The 23,151-nt window shown below is 34.9% G+C and overlaps 1 protein-coding gene and 2 pseudogenes across 1 annotated transcript; 2 read left to right on the top strand and 1 right to left on the bottom strand.

Annotated features, from left to right (window-relative positions):
* The first annotated feature begins 12,528 nt into the window (after window positions 1–12,528).
* Window positions 12,529–13,461, top strand: LOC138444059 (olfactory receptor 11H6-like). The gene has a single exon (XM_069597394.1). The coding sequence runs from the start codon at window positions 12,529–12,531 to the stop codon at window positions 13,459–13,461; it is 933 nt and encodes a 310-aa protein (XP_069453495.1).
* Window positions 13,462–16,373: 2,912 nt separating this feature from the next.
* On the top strand, window positions 16,374–17,017 carry LOC138444058 (olfactory receptor 11H6-like; annotated as a pseudogene).
* A 2,638-nt stretch (window positions 17,018–19,655) lies between these two features.
* Window positions 19,656–20,687, bottom strand: LOC138444057 (olfactory receptor 4K15-like; annotated as a pseudogene).
* Window positions 20,688–23,151: the final 2,464 nt, after the last annotated feature.

Genomic DNA, 23,151 nt, shown 5'->3' with positions numbered 1-23,151 from the left:
TATACTTTTGATTAATATATAACTGTGAATTTGTGCAGTTATAAATATCCACACAGCTTTTTTGATAGCAAAACTCTTATTTTATATTAAAAAACTGAATATTTGGATTTTGTCCTTTATTTGCAACTTAATTGTTGCTTATTTTAGTTACTAAATTTCAGATTAAAAATCTCCTTAATTATAATCCATGTAACTTTTTTACAGAGCTATTATTGTTGTCTAGGTCGAGAAGAGTCAGACACGACTGAGTGACTTCACTTTCACTTTTCACTTTCATGCACTGGAGAAGGAAATGGCAACCCACTCCAGTGTTCTTGCCTGGAGAATCCCAGGGAGTCAGACACGACTGAAGCGACTTAGCAGCAGCAGCAGCAGATATTAAAAAAAACCTCAGATTTATTAAAAGCAAGGTTTTAATGATAAATATGTTTTTCAAAAAGTATTTCATGATTAAATTTTCATGTTTAAACATTTTTGTAATTACAAAAATAAGGAACATTTATTGCTGAAATTTAGAAACATGATAAACATGAGGAAAATAATTTTCCTAATACCAAGAAGCAAACATGGTTAACTTTAGTGTGTCTTGAAAGCTTTCTAAAATGTATTTTTTACTTATATAATTGATATTACATATACAATATGATCTACTACTGAAAAATTCTGCAATTTCCATTAAATACGGATCTTGCAAATGGGTATAGTTAACAGGAACATGAAGTAAATCTTTCAACATAATAGAGTTTAAGTCTAATTATATACCTTCTGCATATAAAGTGTGGATTCTCAGGTCTTGTGGTCAGAAGCCTGACACATTAACGCTACAGAGCCATCATCCTAAATACTACAGATGTAGGAAAATAAACAAATAAGGAGGAGCCCCTAGGTTACACTGGCCATTATTAGGAAATTTGGGCATTCAGGGATTTAGGGATTCAGGTACTCATAATCAAATTGCAATGGGAATTATTAAAATTTTTAAATCATAATCTATTGCCAGAAATTACCAAACACAAAAAATATGTGTGTTTTAGGGTAATAGTGGGATGCAGAGGTAAATGGTAATGGATAGGGAAAAAGAAGAGGAAAAAAGATTCTTTTTTGCAATATATCAGCTGGGTGATAGTTACAGTATGTCAGCTGGGTTATTTAAAATTTCTAAATTTAAAATTATTCATTGTAGTGCTGTTTGCATAAGTTATGAAATAATAAATGATATGCATGTCCATTAATTGAATATTTATTTCATTATAGCAGACCTTTTCTAAAAATGTTATATAATCAAGAGGTAAATGTTCCCAGGACTGAGATTAATAAAAAAATAATGAAACATTAGGAAAAGTTTGGTTCCAAGTGCTTTGCCAAAAACAGTAAACCTTTTCACCACTTTCTTTATTGGAGTGCCTTCTCTAGTCAGGATTCCCATTTTAGATTTTATATTGTTTTATTTTTCTAGATTATACAACTATGTAAATAAGATTAAATTCTCACCCTTTCTTCCACTGCCACATCCATACCACAAGGGGAAAGAAGAGAGAGGGGTAAATAGAGAGAAAAGGAGAAGAAAGAACAGAAAGAGAGAGAAAGATTGATTTATGGATATACTTTCACATACTGTATGCAATGCTAATTCTTTTTAAATAATACATAATTTTTTAAAAATAGTTCTGCTATAATGAAATAAATATTAATTAATGGATATGCATATCATTTATTATTTTATAACTTCTGCAAACAGCACAACAATGAATAATTTTAAATTTTGAATTTTTCTCATAGTTATTTAGGTATTTATTGGGTATTTGGAAGGGATACAGGCCTGAGAGTGAAATTTCTGAGAAGAATGTTGACAGACTGTTTTTTCCTCCTGTGAAAAACATACATGGTGCTATTTTGCACTCTTTCCAACACTGGATAATATCAATCTTTATTGTAATTTTGCAAATATGATAGGTAAAATAATAGTTCATTATCTTAATTTGTGTTTGCCTCATCAGCAGTATTCATGAACATCTTTGGATTTTTAACTATTTGTATACTCTTTAAGCACAACCTGGAATCAAGATTGCTGGGAGAAATATCTATAAACTCAGATATGGAGATGACACCACCCTTATGGCAGAAAGTGAAGAGGAACTAAAGAGCCACTTGATGAAAATGAAAGAAGAGAGTGAAAAAGTTGGCTCAAAGCTCAACATTAGGAAAATTAAGATCATGGCACCCAGCCTCATCACTTCATGGCAAATAGATGGGGAAACAGTGGAAACAGTGGCTGACTTTATTTTGGGGGGAACTCAAAAATCACTGCAGATGGTGACTGCAGCCATGAAATTAAAAGAGCTTACTCCTTGGAAGGAAAATTATGACCAACCTAGACAGCATATTAAAAAGCAGAGACTACTTTGCCAACAAAGCTCCATCTAGTCAAGCGAAGTGGCATCGCTTAGTCATCTCCGACTCTTTGGGACCCCATGGACTGTAGCCTGCCAGGCTCCTCTGTCCATGGGATTTTCTAGGCAAGAATATTGGAGTGGGTTGCCATTTCCTTCTCCAGGGGATCTTCCCAACCCATTGGGAAGATCTCATTGTAGGTCTCCCACATTGTAGGCAGATGCTTTTACCATCTGAGCCACCAGGGAAGTCTCGTCAAGGAGTACGTCTAGTCAAGGCTATGATTTTTCCAGTAGTCATGTATGGGTATGAGCATTGGACTGTAAAGAAAGCTGAGTGCCAGAGAACTGATGCTTTTGAACTGTGGTGTTGGAGAAGACTCTTGCGAGTCCCTTGGACTGCAAGGAGATCCAACCAGTCCATCCTAAAGGAGATCAGTACTGAGTGTTTGTTGGAAGGACTGAAGTTGAAGCTGAAACTGCGATACTTTGGCCACCTGATGCAAAGAACTGACTCATTTGAAAAGACCCTGATGCTGGGAAAGATTGAGGGCAGGAGGAGAAGGGGACGAAAGAGAATGAGATGGTTGGATAGCATCACCAACCCAATGGACATGAGTTTGAATAAACTCTGGGAGTTGGTGATGGACAGGGAGGCCTAACCTGCTGTAGTCTATAGGGTCACAAAGAGTCGGACATGACTGAGTGACTGAACTGAACTGAATACTCCCTCTTCTGAAAATTTCATGTGCATGTTATTACTTAACTGTCTATTATGTTTTCATTATTAATGTACAGAAATTCTCTAGATTTCAAGGATATTACAAGATGCAAATAGTTGAAATATTGATATTTAACCCTAGCCTAAATTTATAATTGATTCAATTTTTACCTATGTAAACTTCCAAACAGAGACATAGCATATCAGCAGTACCTCAGGAGGCTACTTATATCCTCCTCTCAGTCAAAAACCCTAAAACTCTTTTTATGATTTTTTAATCACTCTTAATTAATTTAGCTTTCTTGAACTTCAATAAGGGGAATTGTATGATAATGCTGTATATGTTTGATTACTTTGATTTTATACTATCTGTGAAATTTCTCCAAGCAATTATGCTAATCAGTGTTTATTTTTTGTTACCAGTGAACTGTATTATTTCCTTCAATTGTATGAACATACTGTAATTTACTTACACATTACATTGTTGTTGGACATTTGTCAGGTACAAGTAAAGCTACTATGAACATTTCTGCTCATGTTTTTTAATGGACATAACACTTATTTCTGTTGGATGTGTGTGCATATCAACTGGAACTTTTCAATCGTAGAATAAATGTGTGCTTAATTCAATAAGAAACTGCCAAATATTTTTCTTTATTGACATCAGTAGTTTCCCTTTTTGTAATATAAACATGCTATTCTCTCATATCAGTTTTTATCTTCAGTGTTGTAGGAAAAATCCAAAATCAAACTGACATCTTTTTCATATATCTATGGGCTATTTGGAAATAGATATATGGGCATTTTCATGAGATGCCAATTCAAATCATTTGCTCAGTTGTTAACTGGATCATGGGCATTTTCTTACTGACTTAAATTATTTGTATCATGTATAAGCAAATCCCTTGTTGAATATATGCATTACAATGATTTAATTCTATTAACACTTGCCTTTTCACTTAATGGTGTCTTAGTAAGCAGCAGCTGTTAGTTTTAATAATGCCAAGTTTTTCATAGATGGTTAAAGACATTTCTTTTGAAAAATATTTCTTTCTTTCAAAGTCATGAACATATTCTCATTTTAAAATAGATGCTTAAAGATTTTTGGTTTTCACATGTAAGGATATGATCCTTTTAAAAGTAATTGTATGTGGTGTGAGGTAGGGCGTCAAGCTTCATTTTCTTTCATATGGATATTTAACTGACCAAAAATATTTACTAAAGAGACCATTGATTTTTGGCTAGATTGCAGTGGAGACTATGCGATAAATAACACTATATATGGGCCTCCATGTCAATCTTCTCTATTTTTTATGCTTTTACTAATACAACATTGTCACATTAAGATTTACATTAAATCTTGTTATCTGATACTATAAATCTCCCCCTTTGTTCTTTTTTTAATATAAATTTATTTTAATTGGAGGCTAATTACCTTTGTTCTTTAATATTGCTTTGTGTATTCCAGGCCCTATTCTTTTTTACCTGCAGTTTAGAATTAGCTTATCAACTTCTTTTAGCATATATAAGGATACTAACTGGAAATATAATCTATATGTCAAACAATGTAACTGTTTGGGATCATTGCCATATAACAGCAATGAGTCATGTGTACATAAACAGGAAAATGTTGCTTCAGTTAATTTCTCTCAGTTATGTGTTTTAGTTTTCAGAGTAAAGTTTAGATTTTTTTTACTCTTTATGTTATTTTTGAACTACTGCAAATTTCTCTTTCTTTAATTCTATTTTTTAAACAGTTGCAGTGACTTTGCTATATTCACTTGGCCTAAATATTATTGTATTGAATCTACCGATTACTTTGGCTAGTATGCACATCTTAACAATATTATGTCTTCCAATCCATGAACACAGAATGTATTTCCATTTATTTGGCTCTATAATTTATTTCAACAGTATGTAATAGTTTTCAGTGTATGTATCTTCAACCTCCTTATGTTAGCTTCATTCCTATTTTAATTTTGATACTATTGTAAATGAATGACTGTTTATAGTATCTAGACTATAGACTGTTTATTTTAGACTGTTTATAGTATCTAGAAGTGCAAATAATTTTTTGTGCTTTGAGTTTTTAATCCTACAACTTTGCTGAATTTGTTCATAAGGTCTAACAGTTTGTTGGAATCTGTAGGGTTTTCTACTTATAAGATCATGTCTGCAATCAGAAATTATTTTACTTCTTCCTTTTCTATTTCTGGATAATATTTACCTCTTTTTCTTGTGTAATAGCTCTGGGCTTTTTCTTATGTTGAATAGTGGAGGTAAGAGTGGGAATTCTTGCCTTATTTCTAATCTAGAGGAAATGTTTTCAGTCTTCCACCATTGGCTCTAATGTTAGCTGTGAGTCTTTTCCTAAATGGTCTTTATTATGTTGAGATAATTCACTTCTACACCTAGTTTTTTTTTTTTTTAATGTTTCTTATCATGTAAGGGTGAGGAGTTTTGTCAGATGTTTTCTCTGCATTAGTTGAGATATTTATGTGAGTTTAGTCCTTCATGTAGTTAATATGTTACTTTGACTGTTCTTCATCTTTTAAACCATCCTTGCATTCCAGGAAAAAAAACCCACTTTGTCACAGTGTATAATCCTTTTAATATGCTGTTAAATTCTCTGTGATCGTATTCTGTTGATGATTTTTATTTCAGCATTCATTAGAGACATTGGTCTGTAGTTTTCATTTCCTATGTCTTTGTCTGGCTTTGATGTCAGGGTAATGAAATTTAAGTTGTTTTCATATTTTGGCTATTATAAATAATGCTACAATAAACATTGGGGTACATATATCTTTTTCAATTAAAGTTTCTGTTTTCTTTGATAAATATCCAGACATGAAGTTGCTGAATCCTATGACAGTTATATTTTAAGCTTTTGAAGAAATTTCATACTTTTTCCATAGTGACTGCACCAATTTACAATACCACCAGCAGTGTACAGGGGTTTCCTTTTATCCACGTCTTCACCAATACTCCTTATTTGTTGTCTGTTTGATGATAGCCATTCTGTTATTATGGCTTTCAGTTGCAATTCTCTGATGATTTCTGATGCTGAATATCCTATCATGTGCCTGTTGGCCAGCTGTATGTATGTCTTTTTAGAAAAATGTCAATTCGCGGCCCATTTTTCAACTGGTTAGTTTCTGTTGTTGAGGTATATGGGTGATTTATATATTTTGGATATTAACCCCATATCATGTGTATTATTTGAAAATAATTTCTCCAGTTTAGTAAGCTGCCTTTTCACTTTGTTGATGGTTTCCTTTGCCATGCAAAAGGCTAAGTTTGCTCTATTCACATTTATTTATTTTTTTATTTCCTTTGCTTAAAAAGATGAATCTAGAAAAACAATGCTATGACCATGTCAGAGAGCATACTTTCTGCATTTTCTGCTAGGAGTTTTATGGTTTGAGGCTTTACACTTTAGAAAAAAAAGTGAAGTGAAAGTGTTAGTTGCTCAGTGGTGTCCAACTGTTTGCTACCCCATTGAGTCTTTAATCTATTTAAATTAATTTTTACAAAGGGCATGAGAAAGTAGTCTAGTTTAATCCTTTTGCATGTAGCTATCCAGGTTTTCCAACAATATCTACTCAAGAGTCTATGAAAAACAAAAGTGGTGAGAGTGGGCATTCTTGTCTTGTTCCTGATCTTAAAGAAAATGTTTTCAGATTTTCAACACTGAGTATGATGTTAGCTGTGGTCTTATTATATATGGCTTTTTTATGTTGAAGTACCTTCCCTCTATATCTACTTTGCATAGAGTTCTTATCATAAATGCATGTTGAATATTGTCAAAAGCTTTCTCTGGATCTATTAAAATGATATTTGATCTTTATTCTTCAATTTGTTAATGTAGTGTATCAGGTTGATTGCTTTGTGAATATTGAACCATCCTTTCGTCTCTGAGATAAGCACCATTGGATCATGATGTATAATCATTTTAAGTACTGTTGAATTTGTTTTGCAAATTTTTTGGAGGATTTGTGCATCCACGTTCATCAGTGATATTGACTTGTAGTTTTCTTTTTTAGTGATATTTTTGTCTGATGTTGATATCAGGGTGATGCTGGCAACATTTGCAAACGTTTTCTCCCATCCTATAAGTTGTATTTTCATTTTTTGTATCTGATAAGTCAAATTTATTTCATTATTTTACTTTTTCAAAATACATTTATTATCCTGAGAGTTTATTTCAAAGGAGATTTTAAAAATATCTTTCTCAAGTGGAAAACTTCTATAACAGTTTCTTTCCCACAGTCTGACTGGGATTTGTCTAGACTGCCTTGGATTTGTGTACTGCCTTGTGTTAAATATTTATACTTAACACTAAGAAGTCAATCTATGAAAGAACATGGTATAACTTTCCTGATAATCTGGTTTCTTTTATATACCTCTGTAAAGATTCACATTTTCTTAATGGTGCATGTACTATCTTTCAAAGTTTATTTCCAGATGATTTGTGTTGATACTGAAAATGAAATAATTTACCCGTAAGAATTTACAAATCTTCTCATCCATAAAAGGAAAGTTTTATTACCTACATGTTTTGTAGTTAGCCAACTTATTGAATCATTTTGTGTTTTAGTTTATTCTTTCTTTCTTGGTGGACATTCATTTCTTAGAAATTAGGAAATTTCTCTTCCTAATACTCATGTTTGTATGTTATAACCTTTGTGTCATTTCACTGGTGTATATAGGAGCAGTGATGATGATGTAGCAACTGACTTTCCCCAAATTACATTATCTTTTAAGTACCTGTAAGTATCAGTGACTTACAGCAAGTTCTTTTTTTTTTTTTTTTTTCACTCGCATTGACTTGTTGCTTCTGGTTGATATATATATTTTCTCTCCCTCTTGTACCTCCCCTCCCATTTTACCCCTCTAGGTCATCACAGAGCACTGAGCTGGGCTCCCTGTGCTATACAGCTGCTTCCTGCTAGCTTGCTAGCTATTTCACACATGGTAAAGAATATATGTCAATGCAACTGTCTCAGTTCATCCCACCCTTCCCTTCCCCTACTATGTCCACAAGTCCATTCTCTACATTGGTGTCTCTATTCCTGCCCTGCAAATAGGGTTTTTTTTTTCTAATTAATTTATTTTTTTTAATTGGAGGCTACTTACTTTACTAAAGAGCCTCTTGATGAAACTGAAAGAGGAGAGTGAAAAAGTTGGCTTAAAGCTCAACATTCAGAAAACTAAGATCATGGCATCCGGTCATATCAGTTCAGTTCAGTTCAGTTCAGTTGCTCAGTCGTGTCCGACTCTTTGTGGTCCCATGAATTGCAGCACACCAGGCTTCCCTGTCCATCACCAACTCCCGGAGTTCTTTCAAAATCACATCCATCAAGTCTGTGATACCATCCAGCCATCTCTTCCTTTATCGTCCCCTTCTCCTCCTGCCCCCAATCCCTCCCAGCATCAGAGTCTTTTCCAATGAGTCATCTCTTTGCATGAGGTGGCCAAAGTACCGGAGTTTCAGCTTTAGCATTACTCCTTCCAAAGAACACCCAGGATTGATCTTCTTTAGAATGGACTGGTTGGATCTCCTTGAAGGCCAAGGGACTCTCAAGCTCATACACCATGTTTCAGTTCAGTTCAGTCGCTCAGTTGTGTCTGACTCTTTATGACCCCATGAATTGCAGCATGCTAGGCCTCCCTGTCCATCACCAACTCCTGGAGTTCACTCAGACTCACGTCCATCGAGTTGGTAATTCCATCCAGCCATCTCATCCTCTGTCATCCCCTTCTCCTCCTGCCCCCAATCCCTCCCAGCATCAGGGTCTTTTCCAATGAGGCAACTCTTTGCATCAGGTGACCACTGGAAAAACCATAGCTGGTCCCATCATTTCATGGCAAATAGATGGGGAAACAGTGACTGACTTTATTTTTATGGGCTCCAAAATCACTGCAGATGGTGATTGCAGCCATGAAATTAAAAGACTCTTACTCCTTGGAAGGAAAGTTATGAGCAACCTAGACAACATATTAAAAAGCAGAGACATTACTTTGCCAACAAAGGTCTGTCTAGTCAAGGCTGTGGTTTTTCCAGTGGTCACGTATGGAGATAGTTGGACTTTAAAGAAAGCTGAGTGCTGAAGAATTGATGCTTTTGAACTGTGGTGTTGGAGAAGACTCTTGAGAGTCCCTTGAACTGCAAGGAGATCCAACCAGTCCATCCTAAAGGAGATCAGTCCTGGGTGTTCATTGTAAGGACTGATGTTGAAGCTGAAACTCCAATATTTTGGCCACCTGATGCGAAGAGCTGACTCATTTGTAAAGACCCTGATGCTGGGAAAGATTGAGAGCAGGAGAAGGGGACGACAGAGGATGAGATGGTTGGATGGCATCACTGACTCGATGGACATGGGTTTGGGTGGACTCCGGGAGTTAGTGATGGATAGGGAGGCCTGGTGTGCTGCAGTTCATGGAGTTGCAAAGAGTCAGATATAACTGAGCGACTGAACTGAATTGAACTGAATTACTTTACAATATTATAGTGGTTTTTGCCACACATTGACATGAATCAGCTATGGGTGTACTTTATTGCACAAGAAAAAGAGCCATGGTGCATTGCATAAAGGTTCTTAAAGGTTTTCTTTAAAAGTGCCGTATGAAAATTTGTCTTATTGGGCAAACCAAGTCATACTGCCTAGTCTAACATTTGTGAAACATAGAAATATTATCCTCTAGTAAAAAAAGGAAAATGAATCACTTAGAGCAATAACTCTGTCATATGAATATTTTGTTTTGTCCTTGATTTTAATTGTAATGTTTTTGTGTTTTACAACTAAAGTATGCTTTTGCCAATTATTTCTGATGAGGTGGGTTTTTTTTACCGAGTTAAATCATTTATTTCTATTTCTGGTTTACTTTATTAAAAATGGGTTTCAATTTTATCTATTTTTGCTTCTGCATCTATCAAGACATTCTTATGTTACTTTTATTAATTAAAAAGTCTGTTATATTTATATATTATATTCACATATGATACAATAATGGAGAGCTCTTAAGGTATACATCTTACTTGATAATATTCTATTATTTGGATATTTTTCTCTAGAATGTGGCTTAATATAATATAATCTTTGTAACTCTGGTTATCACACCTAAGGGCTCAACAATTAGGTAGTCATTGTGTAAAATCGTATATATCCATATAATAATACTAATATTTTAGTACAGAATCATTCAAACATGTTATTAAAGTGGCTAACTGCATGGTAAATTTTTATAAATTACTTTTTATTTTAAAATATCTTATTCATAGCTAAAGAATGTGTCTCTCAATGTGGTTGTAGTGGTGAGCTTGGGTTAGGGTATCAAAGATAGAATTAACACATGGAAAGGAGTCTTTAATACGGTTAAATACACAGACTCCTAACCGCTATGCTAAGCTTTATTCCAGAGACTTTTCTTCAAATGTAAAATCAAGTCTCATTGCCAGTCACAACTTTCTTCTAATCACTAGAGATAAATTTACTTTCCATCATAGCTAAAACAGCAAACTTTCCCTGCCAATTTTTTTGTTTCCATTCCTCCTCATTATTACAAAAGAGAAATCTTCAAATTAGAATAAAAACTGTGTAAGAATCTGAAACTTAATCCAGCACGCTGAATAAAGACCAAAATAGGAAACCAGTTTCAACAGAACTACTGTGTAATGAATTCCCTCTCTAGAGGGCCAGTTTCCAGAGATGGCCTCTACAGAACATACAAGGGAACAATATTTAAATTCTTCATTTGATTCTGTCTAGACCATGATTTTTTTTGCCACTGTCACTTTGTCTTTACAGTTTATATAAAAAGGGAGAACTACAGAGGGCAAGCCTGAAGACTACCCATGACTGACTTCTTAATCCCATAATGTTATTCCTAAAAGCCTATTCAGCAATTCATATGAATTCCCACAATAATTCATGGAACACTACTATATCTGGTTTTTCTGAGATATGAGAAAACTGTTGTATTTGGTCTTTCTGTATACTCAGATGTGGAAAATGGCACTCAACTATACAGAATTCTATGATATTCAGCTTGTATCTTCAGGTAAGGTAAAGCTCACATGTGTCTGAGCTCTCCTTATTTCTTTCTTCTACCCTTTCTTGTTTGATAACTTAACATGTGAATTATAAAAGTACTATTTCTCCAGAATCATAGCTGAGATTTTATATAACAGCTTATAAAAAATGTTACTTCAAACATTTGCTAAAACTCTCAAAGGATCTTGCCAGGTGCTCCTTTTTATCCTCACTCTATATAAGGGTGTTCTGATCCAAAATCAGGGAAAATTCCAGAAAATAAATGGATACACCTTTTTTCAGAAAAGTCTATCCCCTGTACTTTCTGTTACTTTTAACGAGTAGCAGGCAAGGAATTTTATTTGTAGTTGAGATTGCAAAATTTAGGACATTCTTTGTGAGCATAAGTAAACATGACATAGTTTAGTAATTGATACTTACTTAACTTTAACATGTATTTTCAAGAGTGTGTTTTTACTGAAGGGAAGAATTGAAATGTGAACTCTTGTAAATTTTCATTTTAATATTGACTTATAATCTATTCTTAAAAAGATATAGGACTATTTCTCATAGCCTAACTCAAAAAAATTTAAAGTTGTATAAAGGATTTAGATCTATTGATATGTCCTTAATTCAACTCGACGCATTTCTCACAAATAGAACAAAGAATATTGAATAGCATTATATTTAATGTCTTTGTATGTCACAAACACTGAGTTAACTTGGCTGTGTTTTTGTTTGTTTTTTTGGGGGGGTGGGATCTGTGTTTTTTTCAGTATTATTTAAAATGGTAAGTCCTTATACATATTTACTTATTGTCAACACTTTGTTAGCTGTAGGAAATTAGGAAAGCTCTTTGTTCACTTTGTTTTTATTATATCCAGAATAGGAATATGGATACTTGAAAATCATGGTAACATCTCTGTATATGGTAGGTAGCTCAGCTGGTAAAGAATCTGCCTGCAATGCGAGAGACCCCGGATCAATTCCTGGGTCAGGAGGATCCACTGGAGAAGGGATAGGCTTCCCACTCCAGTATTCTTGAGCTTCCCTGGTGATTCAGACAGTAAAGAATCTGCCTGCAATGTGGGAGATCTGTGTCTGGTCCCTGGGTTAGGAAGCTCTCCTGGAGGAGGGCATGGCAACCCACTCCAGTATTCTAGACTGGAGAATCCCATGGACCGATGAGCCTGGTGGGCTACAGTCCATGGGGTACCAAAGAGTTGGATGCAACTAAGTACAGCACAAAGTAATGTGGCTCAAAGCAAGTCATCTGCCCTAATGAGTAATGTTTTGTAAAACCAATTCTAACATGGAAATCTGTCATTCTTTTGCAGCTTTGAAAACAAATAAGCATACTCATGTGGAGAATTGCTCTAGCTCTATGAGTAAATTCATTCTTTTAGGCTTCCCTTATACTTGGGAAATTCGGATCCTCTGTTTCTCAGTTTTTTCTGGGACATATATTCTCACACTCATTGGAAATCTGTGCATTATTTGTGCTGTGAGGTGCAACCATCAACTGCAAACTCCAATGTACATCCTGCTGGCCAATTTTTCCTTCCTGGAGATCTGGTTTATCACCTCCACTGTCCCTAATATGCTAGCCAACTTTCTTTCTGAGACCAACACCATCTCCTTCTCTGGCTGCTTTCTGCAGTTTTACTTCTTCTTCTCCATGGGCACCACTGAGACCTTCTTCTTGTCTGCTATGGCCTTTGACAGGTACCTTGCCATCTGCAGGCCCCTTCACTACCCCACTGTCATGCCAGTGCAACGCTGCATCAGAATGGGAGCCTGTTGCTGGGTGTGCGGCTTCTTGTACTTCCTCTTGCCTATATATCTAATCTCTCAACTCCCTTTTTGTTGTCTCAATAAAATTGATCACTTCCTATGTGACCCAGGACCCCTTATAAAGCTGTCTTGTGCACCAGCTCCTGTTATTGAGATCATCTGTGCCATCTACAATTCAGTCCTCATTTTCTCCACCTTACTCTTCATTACCAGCTCCTACACCCTGGTGATCAGAGCTGTGTTTAGGGTTCCCTCAGCAGAAGGCCGGCATAAGGCTTTCTCTACATGTGGCTCCCATCTGTCTGTAGTGTCTCTGTTCTATGGCTCTATTATGGTTGTATATGTGAGCCCAACAGCAGGCAATCCAGCCGGGATTCAGAAACATGTGACTTTGTTTTATTCTGTGCTAACTCCACTGTTCAACCCCTTGATCTATAGTCTCCGGAATAAAGAGATGAAGGAGGCTCTGAGAAAATTATTCAAGACTTTGAGGTTTAGGCAGAGGCCTGGCAGAAATCTTTGAAGAACTCGTGTGTGCAACTGAAATAATATATGTGAACTAAATGACTGAAAGATTAGCATTCAATTGTATTAACCACATTAGACAAATATATTTGAGGGAGGGAGAAGAACATAGTCAAATGTAATTAAATGTTTATTAAATTAACTGTGGCCATCTGTCCATTTTTTTATTGCTTGAGAAAATTTACATTAATAGTAAAATTTTTTCATATTCAAATAAAAATAATCAAAGAAAAAATAATCAGTCTTCTTCCTGGCATTCAGAATTAATACTAAAATTTTTATGTTACCATATCAGTTACACATGTATACACAATAATCAAATATTTATTACTAATATTTCTCTAGTAAGTCAAAAGTCATGCTAAATTTACAAAACAACATTTAAATTTTAATGTCCATGTCAATATTAAAAGACCTGACAAATTAATTAACTTCTTTATAAAAATTCATTTATCGTAATTGTACTTCCCACTTTCTTACCAAGATTTAGTTTAAATACTCAGAATTTGGATCCAGATGGTTGCCATTATTTCTCCATTATATGTTTAATTTAATAATTATTTTTAAAATAAACTCTCTATAAAATAAACCATACATTGCCTTTTCCTGGTAGGTCATTTGTGCATTCTACAAGCTAGAGATAACAGCCAGTGACCCTCAGGTATTGTTGCAATTACAGAAATTGCTAGAGTTGCTTTGCTAACTCTGTTAAGAACAATAGCATCTCATACTGTCAGCCAGAATTTTCCTCATTCCACAAAAAAAACATGAATCCATTAGTTATTACTTCCCCATCCTTCCTCTCTCCAGTCCTTGGAAACAATTTATCTACTTTCTGTTCTATAGATTTGTTTATTCTCAAAATTTCATATAAATGGAATCATACAATATATGTGACCTTTTGTGACCAACTTCTTTCACTTAACATAATGTGTACAAGATTCATTTTGGCTGGGCATGTTTATCTGTACTTTATTCCTTTTTATGGCTGAATAGCATTTCTTAGTATGGATATACCCACATTTTATCTATTCAATAGTTGATGGACCTTTGAGTTGTTTCCATCAGTGGTCTATTATGAGTTATACATGAACAAGTTTTTGTGTGAACATATATTTTCACTTTGGGGGTTTACTCTAGGGAAAGGAATCGCTGTGTCGTATATTAACTATTTAACATTTTGAAGAATTGTCAGACTATTTTCCAAAGTGACTGTGCCATCTTTACTATCATATCAGCATAGTATGAAATGTATGGGTTCAGTTTCTCTGTATCCTCACCAACACTTGTTTGCTCTTTTTTTTTTTTTTTTGTCCTTTAGCTATCCTTGTATATATGAAGAGGTATCTTATTATGGTGCTCACTTGCATTTCCCTAATGATAAGGATGCTGATTATCTTTCAGTGTGCTTATTGGCCACTTGCATGTCTTCACTGGGAAATATATATTCAAACCCTCGATGATTGTTAAAACATTAGCCTATTCATCTTTCTAATTCTCAACTGTAGAGGTCTTTACATATACTCTGGACATAAGTCACTTATTAGATAAATAATTTGCAAATATCTTTTATCAATCTGTGAGTTACATTTTTACTTTTATGATTGTCCTTTGAAGTTTTGAATTTTAATGAAGTCCAACTTATCTTTTTACCTTATCGCTTGTGATGCTGGTTTTATCTCTAAGAAATCTTTGCCTAATCGAAAGTTACGAAAAGTACTGCTATGCTTATTTATATATTTATTTTTTATTATAGATGATTTTTCCAACTTTTATATTCACTTTATATTTTAATAGGTATTTGTTAAGACCAGAGATCAAACACAAACTCCAATTTATGGCATATCTAAATCTGTCACAAAGTTTATGGGGCAATATGAGTCACAGCATACTTACTTATTTTTTGTTTTGCCATCTTGATATTCCCGAAAAGATTGCTTTCTATCACACATTTTCAAAAGGAATCTTTTTTATTATGTCCCTGAGATTATAAAATCTTTATCTAATCATTTAAAAATAAATTATTCATATAATTTATAATTAAATAGTACCTTTCAGTGACATTTCAAGCATTATTTAGGGTAGGAAAAAAGAATGAGAAATAAATTACTTATATAAAAGAAAATAGGCAAATTGTGGAAAATGGAGAATTAATGAAATGACTATAATAATTAAATAAATAACGTGTGGTAATAAAGTTCTTTTCTCTAAATACGTATAAAATATCAAATTGTATAGAAAAAAAGACTTACTATAGCTAAATAGTTAAGTTATAATAAGGACAATTTTGATGGTGACCAAATTGCAGCAAAAAAATGTGCTTATTAATGCAGTATAAGAAGGAATTACAGTGGCTATTCAACTATCCATTCACTCCTTTCACATGAGGAAATCCCTTGGGGTAAAGAAAAGAAGACAGGGGAAACACACTAAATTCCTTAGTGACTAGACTCCAGGTAAATCCAGTAATACAGTAAAGGTGTTTTCCTGGAAAAAAAAAAAAAGACTTCATCTTTTAAATCTTCCTTCAGAATGTTGCTGATAAAGGATTGAAAGTGAAAAAAAGTATAGCCGCTCAGTCATGTCCAACTCTTTGTGACCCCATGGACTCTAGCCCACCTGGCTCCTCTGTCCATGGGATTTTCCAGGCAAGAATACTGGAGTGGGTTGCCATACCCTCCTCCAGAGAGTCTTCCTGACCCAGGGATTGAACCTGGGTCTCCCGCATTGTAGGCAGATTCTTTGCCATCTGAGCCACCACTCTAAAAAGAATCTAGTACTTATCTAGGAGGCATGGTTTTCTAGAAAATATCATGCAAGTTATACAGCTCTTTGGAATTTTACAATTTAAATGCTTCTAGTTGTGTAAAGAAACTTGTGAAATTCAGTTAGAAACCTAAATTCTGTGGTATGTGGTATGTCACTTCTGTGTCCAATATGCTCGCTAACCTCTCTGAGACCAACACCATCTCTTTCTCTGGCTGCTTCCTGAAGTTCAACTTATTCTCCACGGGCACCACTGAGACCTGCTTGTCTGCCATGGACTTTGACAGGTACCTTGCCATCTGCCGGCCCCTACACTACCCCACGGTCATGACGGTACTATGCTATATCCATATGGGAGCCTGCTGCTTCGTGTGTTGCTTCTTGTACTTTCTCTTGTCCATTTCCCTAGTCTCTCAGCTCCAGTTCTGTTGTCTCAATAAGACTGATCACTTCCTATGTGAACCAGATCTCATAAAGTTGTCCTCATGCCAACTCCTGTCACTGAGATCATCTGTGCTACCTGTAACTCAGTCATCATTTTTTCTACCTTACTCTTCATTACCAGCTCCTATACCCTGGTGATCAGAGCTTGGTTTAGAGTCCTCTCAGCAGGTAGGTGGTTTAAGGCTTTGTCTACTTGTGCCTCCCATCTGACTGCGATGTCCCTATTCTATGACTCTATTGTGATTGTGTATGTGAGTCCAAGAGCAGGGAATCCAAGAGAACCAGAAAAGTTTGAGTCTGTTCTAGTCCATGTTAACTTCATTATTCAACCACTTGATCTATAGTATATCTTTAGAATAAAGAGATGAAGGCAGATTTAATAAAATTACTTAAGACTGTAAGATTTAATCAAAGACCTGGAAGAAATCTTTGAAGAATTTGTGTTGACAGCTGAAATAATGTATGGAAAATAAATAAAGTATTAATATTCAACTGTATTAATGAAGTAGAAAAATAACTTTTGGGATGAGGAAGAACTAATTCAATTAATAAAATGTTAATAAAGCTGTGTTTATTTGTTCTTTTATTAGATAAAAATTTGAAAAATTAGTAAATTTTTTTTAAAATTTTTACTAATAAAATTATTAAAATTTAGTAAAAATTAGCAAAAATTAGTAAAATTTTCCAGGCAAATAAAAATAATCATAAAAATAAACTACTAGTCAACTTGTTAGCATTCTGATTGAATGCTAGTTAATATTTTGCTACCAATATCACACACATACACATACAATCTATCTTATACTAAAATTTATTACAAAATTTTTTCAAGTGAGTCAATAATTATACATGCTAAATTTACAAAACAACATTTAAATGTTATTGTGGCTATTAAAATATGACAAGCTGTATTCACTTTCTAATGAAAATTGATTTATTATAATTATATTCATTCCCAGTTTCTCAATGAGACTTAGTGAAAATATTCTTTAGTATTTCAGTTCAGTTCGGTTGCTCAGTCATGTCCGACTCTTTGCGTCCCCATGAATCACAGCACGCCAGGCCTCCCTGTCCATCACCAACTTCCAGAGTTCACTCAAACTCACGTCCATCAAGTCAGTGATGCCCTCCAGCCATCTCATCCTCAGTCGTCCCCTTCTCCTCCTGCCCCTAATCCCTCCCAGCATCAGAGTCTTTTCCAATGAGTCAACTCTTCACATGAGGTGCCAAAGTATTGGAGTTTCAGCTTTAGCATCAGTCTTTCCAATGAACACCCAGGACTAATCTCCTTTAGGATGGACTGGTTGGGTCTCCTTGCAGTCCAAGGGACTCTCAGGAGTCTTCTCCAACACCACAGTTCAAAAGCATCAGTTCTTCAGTGCTCAGCTTCTTCACAGTCCAACTCTCACATCCATACATGACCACTGGAAAAACCATAGCATTGACTAGACAGGCTTTTATTGGCAAAGTAATGTCTCTGCTTTTTAACATGCTATCTAGGTTTTTTCTTTTCTTCCAAGGAGTAAGTATCTTTTAATTTCATGGCTGCAATCAGAGACTCTAAAGGGTAAGACTAGAAAATAGTCTATTAATATTATAACATATGGTGGAATCAAACACAGTATGAAATATAGGAGAAGTCTTGAGTACAATACAAGAGGAAAAACCAAAAATAGCATATAGTAGGAAATCCTTAATAAATATTGATGTTGTGACTGGGAGGATAAATTCATGACTATTCCTAAGGCCTTGAAATAGGATTCTGTCATTTTCTGGACATGCATTAGACAATATAAAAAATAAGATGTTAACTAAAGAAAAAGTCCACATAGAAAAATGATAGTTTCTACCAAGTATCTATTTGAAAACTACCCTACCTATCTGAAGGGCTTCCTTGATAGCTCAGTTGGTAAACAGTCCACCTGCAATGCAGGACACCCTGGTTTGATTCCTGAGTCACGAAGATCCACTGGAGAAGGGAAAGGCTACCCATTCCAGTATTCTTGGGCTTCCATTGTGGCTCAGCTGATAAAGAATCTGCCCGTAATGTGGGAAACCTGGGTTTGATCCCTGGGTTGGAAAGATCCCCTGGAGAAGGGAAATGCTACACAGTCCAGTGTTCTGGCTTAGAGAATTCCATGGACTGCATAGTCCATGCAGTTGCAAAGAGTTGGACATGACTGAGTGACTTTCACTCCTATCTGAAAATACAGGAATCATGAAGACCTGGGGGAGAGAGTGTGTTTTATCTTAGAGTCTCTCATCATTGTGAAGAAAAGAAGTAGAGAATTGTAATTTATCTTTGAAATTCTCCAGATTGTTTTATCAGTATTAAACAGAAATTAAGATAACCAGACACAGAACACACTGGTACATTTATCCTCTGAATTGTTTTTCATAAATAAGGCATATTAAGCATCAACATGAAGAAGGATTTGTGAACGTGTTGACTATAAATGCCTTCTGCTTTATAACCAGGCCATTTTACACCTTACTAGATAATTAGAATTGTCTTCATGCTGTCAGTTACAGAGTACAGTGAGCAATGCATTCTTACTCAAGTATATCATCCATTATCTATGCAGATTTATTATCTCCATGATAAAGTGTTATGTATCTATTATTACTCTAAAATTGGCATCTAAGCAGTACTATCTTGAGAGAGAAAAATGCAGTTTAATTACCACTTAAACATCAATTCCATTCTCAATGTTTCCAAAGGCTGTATCTTAAGAGGTTAAATAAAAAGTAGAAAATAGAATTAGAAAAAAAAGGAATAAAAGCACATATTTGGAGGAAGAAAGTATAAAAATAAGTAAAATTCATTCAATGTATTTTTTTATCATCATTGCTTTTTAATTCAAGTTAACCAATCCTCCTCATTGGTAAAAATGATTTGCTTTAATATCACAGCTATTCAATTTGTAAATATCTAGCCACAGGCTACAGTGGTAATAACAGTTCTATAAATTTACTTTGTTTCTAGGAAAAAAAAAAATGTCTTATGACTGCAGAAACCCAGCCAGACTTCAGATATCGACTCTTCAGTTTTGACATAGCTGCCTTCATTTATTTATTCCTTAGAGTATAGATAACAGGGTTTAAAATAGGAGTAAAGATGGTGTAGAACACTGCAAGGACTTTGTCAACTGAATAACTGCTGAAGGGCCACACATAGATGAAGATGCATGGTCCAAAGAATAACAACACCACAGTGATATGAGCAGTCAATGTGGAGCGGGCCTTGGCCATGCTGGCAGAGAAGTGGTTCCTAACTGTGATGAGTATCACAGTGTAGGAGAGAACCAACAGGAGGAAGGAACTCAAAGAAAGAAGGCCGCTGTCTGCAACTATTAGTAAATTGATAACATAAGTGTCTGCGCAGGCCAGTTTGGTCACTAAAGGGAGGTCACAGAAAAAACTATCCACTTGATTAGGCCCACAAAAAGGCAAGTTAACAGTAAATGCCAGCTGGCTAGTAGTATGGATCAAACCCACACATCATGGAATGAGGACCAGAGTAATACACACACGCCTGCTCATGATTGTCGTATAGTGGAGAGGTTTACATATAGCAATGTAACAGTCATAAGCCATGGATACAAGGAGCACCATTTCACCACCAGCAAATAGATGAACAAAGAAAATCTGGGCCAGGCAGGCTTCAGAAGAAATACTCTTGTGCTCAACCAGAAAGTCTGCAATCATTTTGGGGGTAGCAAAGGAGGCAACACATATATCTATAAGAGAGAGGTTTGCGAGCAGAAAGTACATAGGGGTATGAAGGCAGGAATCTGAGGTTACAGTGAGGATGATGAGAAAGTTTCCCAGTAGTATTGCTAGGCAGAGCAGTGAAAATATGAGAAACAAGAAAGGTTGGAGCTCCTGGGAACTAGATAAACCCAGCAACACAAATTCAGTCACCTGAGAATGATTTGTCTCATTCATTGACTTTGCAAAGGACTTCTGTTCAGTCACTTGAATAGGAGATAAATAGAAATCAGTTAATGAACTAATTATGGTTTAATTTTCCAGTTCAGTCAGAGAGTCTAGTTTCTACTCAAATGTACTTGTTAGACTTCACACATGTCTAAATACAGAGAGTGCTCTAGTAATTAAAAGGAGAACAGAGTCAGGATGGGATATTCAGCCAAAAGTTTTCTAGATGAAGAGGGTGGTGGTTGGGAGGTTGGTGGAGAGAATTTCAACCAATTGATTCATTAATTGCTTAAGTTTAGTAAGTTAAGTAAGCTAATTTGCAAATTAGAGTTACAAGTGAATGTTACAAAAAATATCTGAAAAGTTGTTTATATATCACAGAAATCCACTATTATTATCTACAGAGACCAAATGTCATTTTTTCTTCACTACATAAAATAAGAACTCTTAAAAAGGGAAAAATGTGTGAACTGTTACCAGAAGGAAATATATTTTCACAAAATTAATGTACAAAAGACATTAGACACAAAAGAGTAAATGCTCTATTACTCTATTTAAATGAAGTTTAAAGACAGACAAGCAAGTCTATAGTTTTGAAGCTGGGATAGCAGTTTTCCTTGATGGAATTAAAGGGACAGGAGGAAACATTGGAGGGGCTTTTGGATTGCTAGTAATGGTCTGAGTTTGATTCAACTGAGTGGCTTCTTAGGATGTCCAGAAAAAAGGGGCCTTTCTTTTTCTTTCCCTTGTGGATTCTAAAAACCTCCTGCTGTAACAGTTAAAATTATTTTCTCATTGCTAGTAAGATAGTTTGGGGCATTGGCTTCTTCAGAAACTATCTTTCACAATTCAGCATTAGTGGAAGATGATTGCATATTTTATGTCATAAATCATTGAGATTTGCATAATAAATGAATATTTTCATCTTTTCCATTTTTTCTCTTATGATATGGGGCTATGGACATAAGAGGAAGAAAGTTTAGCTTTCTCATCTTTGCTCCAAAGGGGGAGGGGGGGAAATGTGAAGGATAAAAATATAGATTATATCTATTTCCTTTTCTGTTACAGAGTAGCTCATTGACCTCAGAAAAGCTCTTAAATCAATACCTCCATTTTAAGAATGTAGGATGAAGATTTTGGGCAAACAAAGCTCTAAGTTGTTTTTTTTTTTTTTTTAATTGGAGGCTAATTATTTTACAATATTGTATTGGTTTGCAATATAAATCCATTCTTATTTTTAGTAAACTTGTTTTATAATAATTTAACTGTCCATTTTCCCCATAACACTGAGCTAGGTAGGATGGTGATAAAGCAGTTATATTTAAAACTTTCCCTCCTGAAAATTCTTTACTAATATTATAATCCTTACTCCTTTTAAAGAAGGTAATGGACCTTCTTTTTCTATCAGTCTCCAGTACATTCTTTATTAAATGAAATAAGAATAGCTTTATCATTTAATAAAAAGACACTATTTTTATACCCAATAAAATACTATACTATAATGGAAATGTAAATCTATTGGGAAAATATTCTAGGTTAAGATCACAACTTGCAGCTGTATGACATTGAGCAAGTCATTTAACTGTTCAGGGCTCATTATTCTCAGAAATAAAACATTGAGAACAATGTTATCCTGAAAGAGACACTGAAAATGTTTGCTAAAAGAAAAAAGTTATAAATACTAAGTTTTTAATAAAGTGTACACATATGTGAGCATTCTTAATAATGTGTTATTTCATATCAGAGTATTTTCTTTCTGACAATAATACCTATTCAAGGATGGTATTATCTAACTTTTCAAAGAACCAGTTTACTGGATGGGATCACGTAAATTCTTTTTTTTTTTTTTTTTTTTTTAGTACTTTAGAGTGAATTCAGGCAATCATAGGAGTTTTTGCTAGGTGGCTTGAAGATTCCTCCTTTTCCTAAATCTTATGAAATAAAGCCTCTCTCCAATACTTTTTATTGCTGAAATATTATGCCTGATAGGTAAGATAAAGTAGGCATGAATATAATTTACAGATGCCAATAAACTCTACCAGCTCAAAGACAGAGTTAGAAAGACTATCAGAAACTTTCTTGACTGTCTACTTTTCCCATGCTCTTCTCCTTTCCTGGTCCCTCACTGTTGCATGGTCCTCAGAAAGACACAAATAAAATGCTGCCTCTTATCTAGGATAAAATGAAGAGTGTGCACACATCTTTATCTATGGTCATTAAGTCTTGGAAAGGATTTAGTAGTCACGCACAAGTTACCAAGAAAAACTGGTATGGCCCTCAGATGATGAGCCATAAAACAGCTTTACTTCTAAAGAAGGTAGGAGGCACAGTGCCTGTACCTGGGATGGACTTGTCTCCAAGGATGTGGGACAGGGCTGGATGCTATATCCTGATGGAAGCCCTTTGTAGCTGGGGGAGCACTTGGAGCTCTCAGGAATCTGAGAGTGGTGAAAGAGGTAGTAAAAAGAAGCAAAGTGACGAAAATAAATTTTCAAATGTTGCACAGGATTTAGCCTAGTTGCTACATTGCTTTTCTTCA

This window comes from Ovis canadensis, chromosome 7 (assembly GCF_042477335.2).
Source record: "Ovis canadensis isolate MfBH-ARS-UI-01 breed Bighorn chromosome 7, ARS-UI_OviCan_v2, whole genome shotgun sequence".
NCBI classification, from domain to species: Eukaryota; Metazoa; Chordata; class Mammalia; order Artiodactyla; family Bovidae; genus Ovis; species Ovis canadensis.
This window is presented reverse-complemented; position numbering and strand designations above follow the sequence as displayed.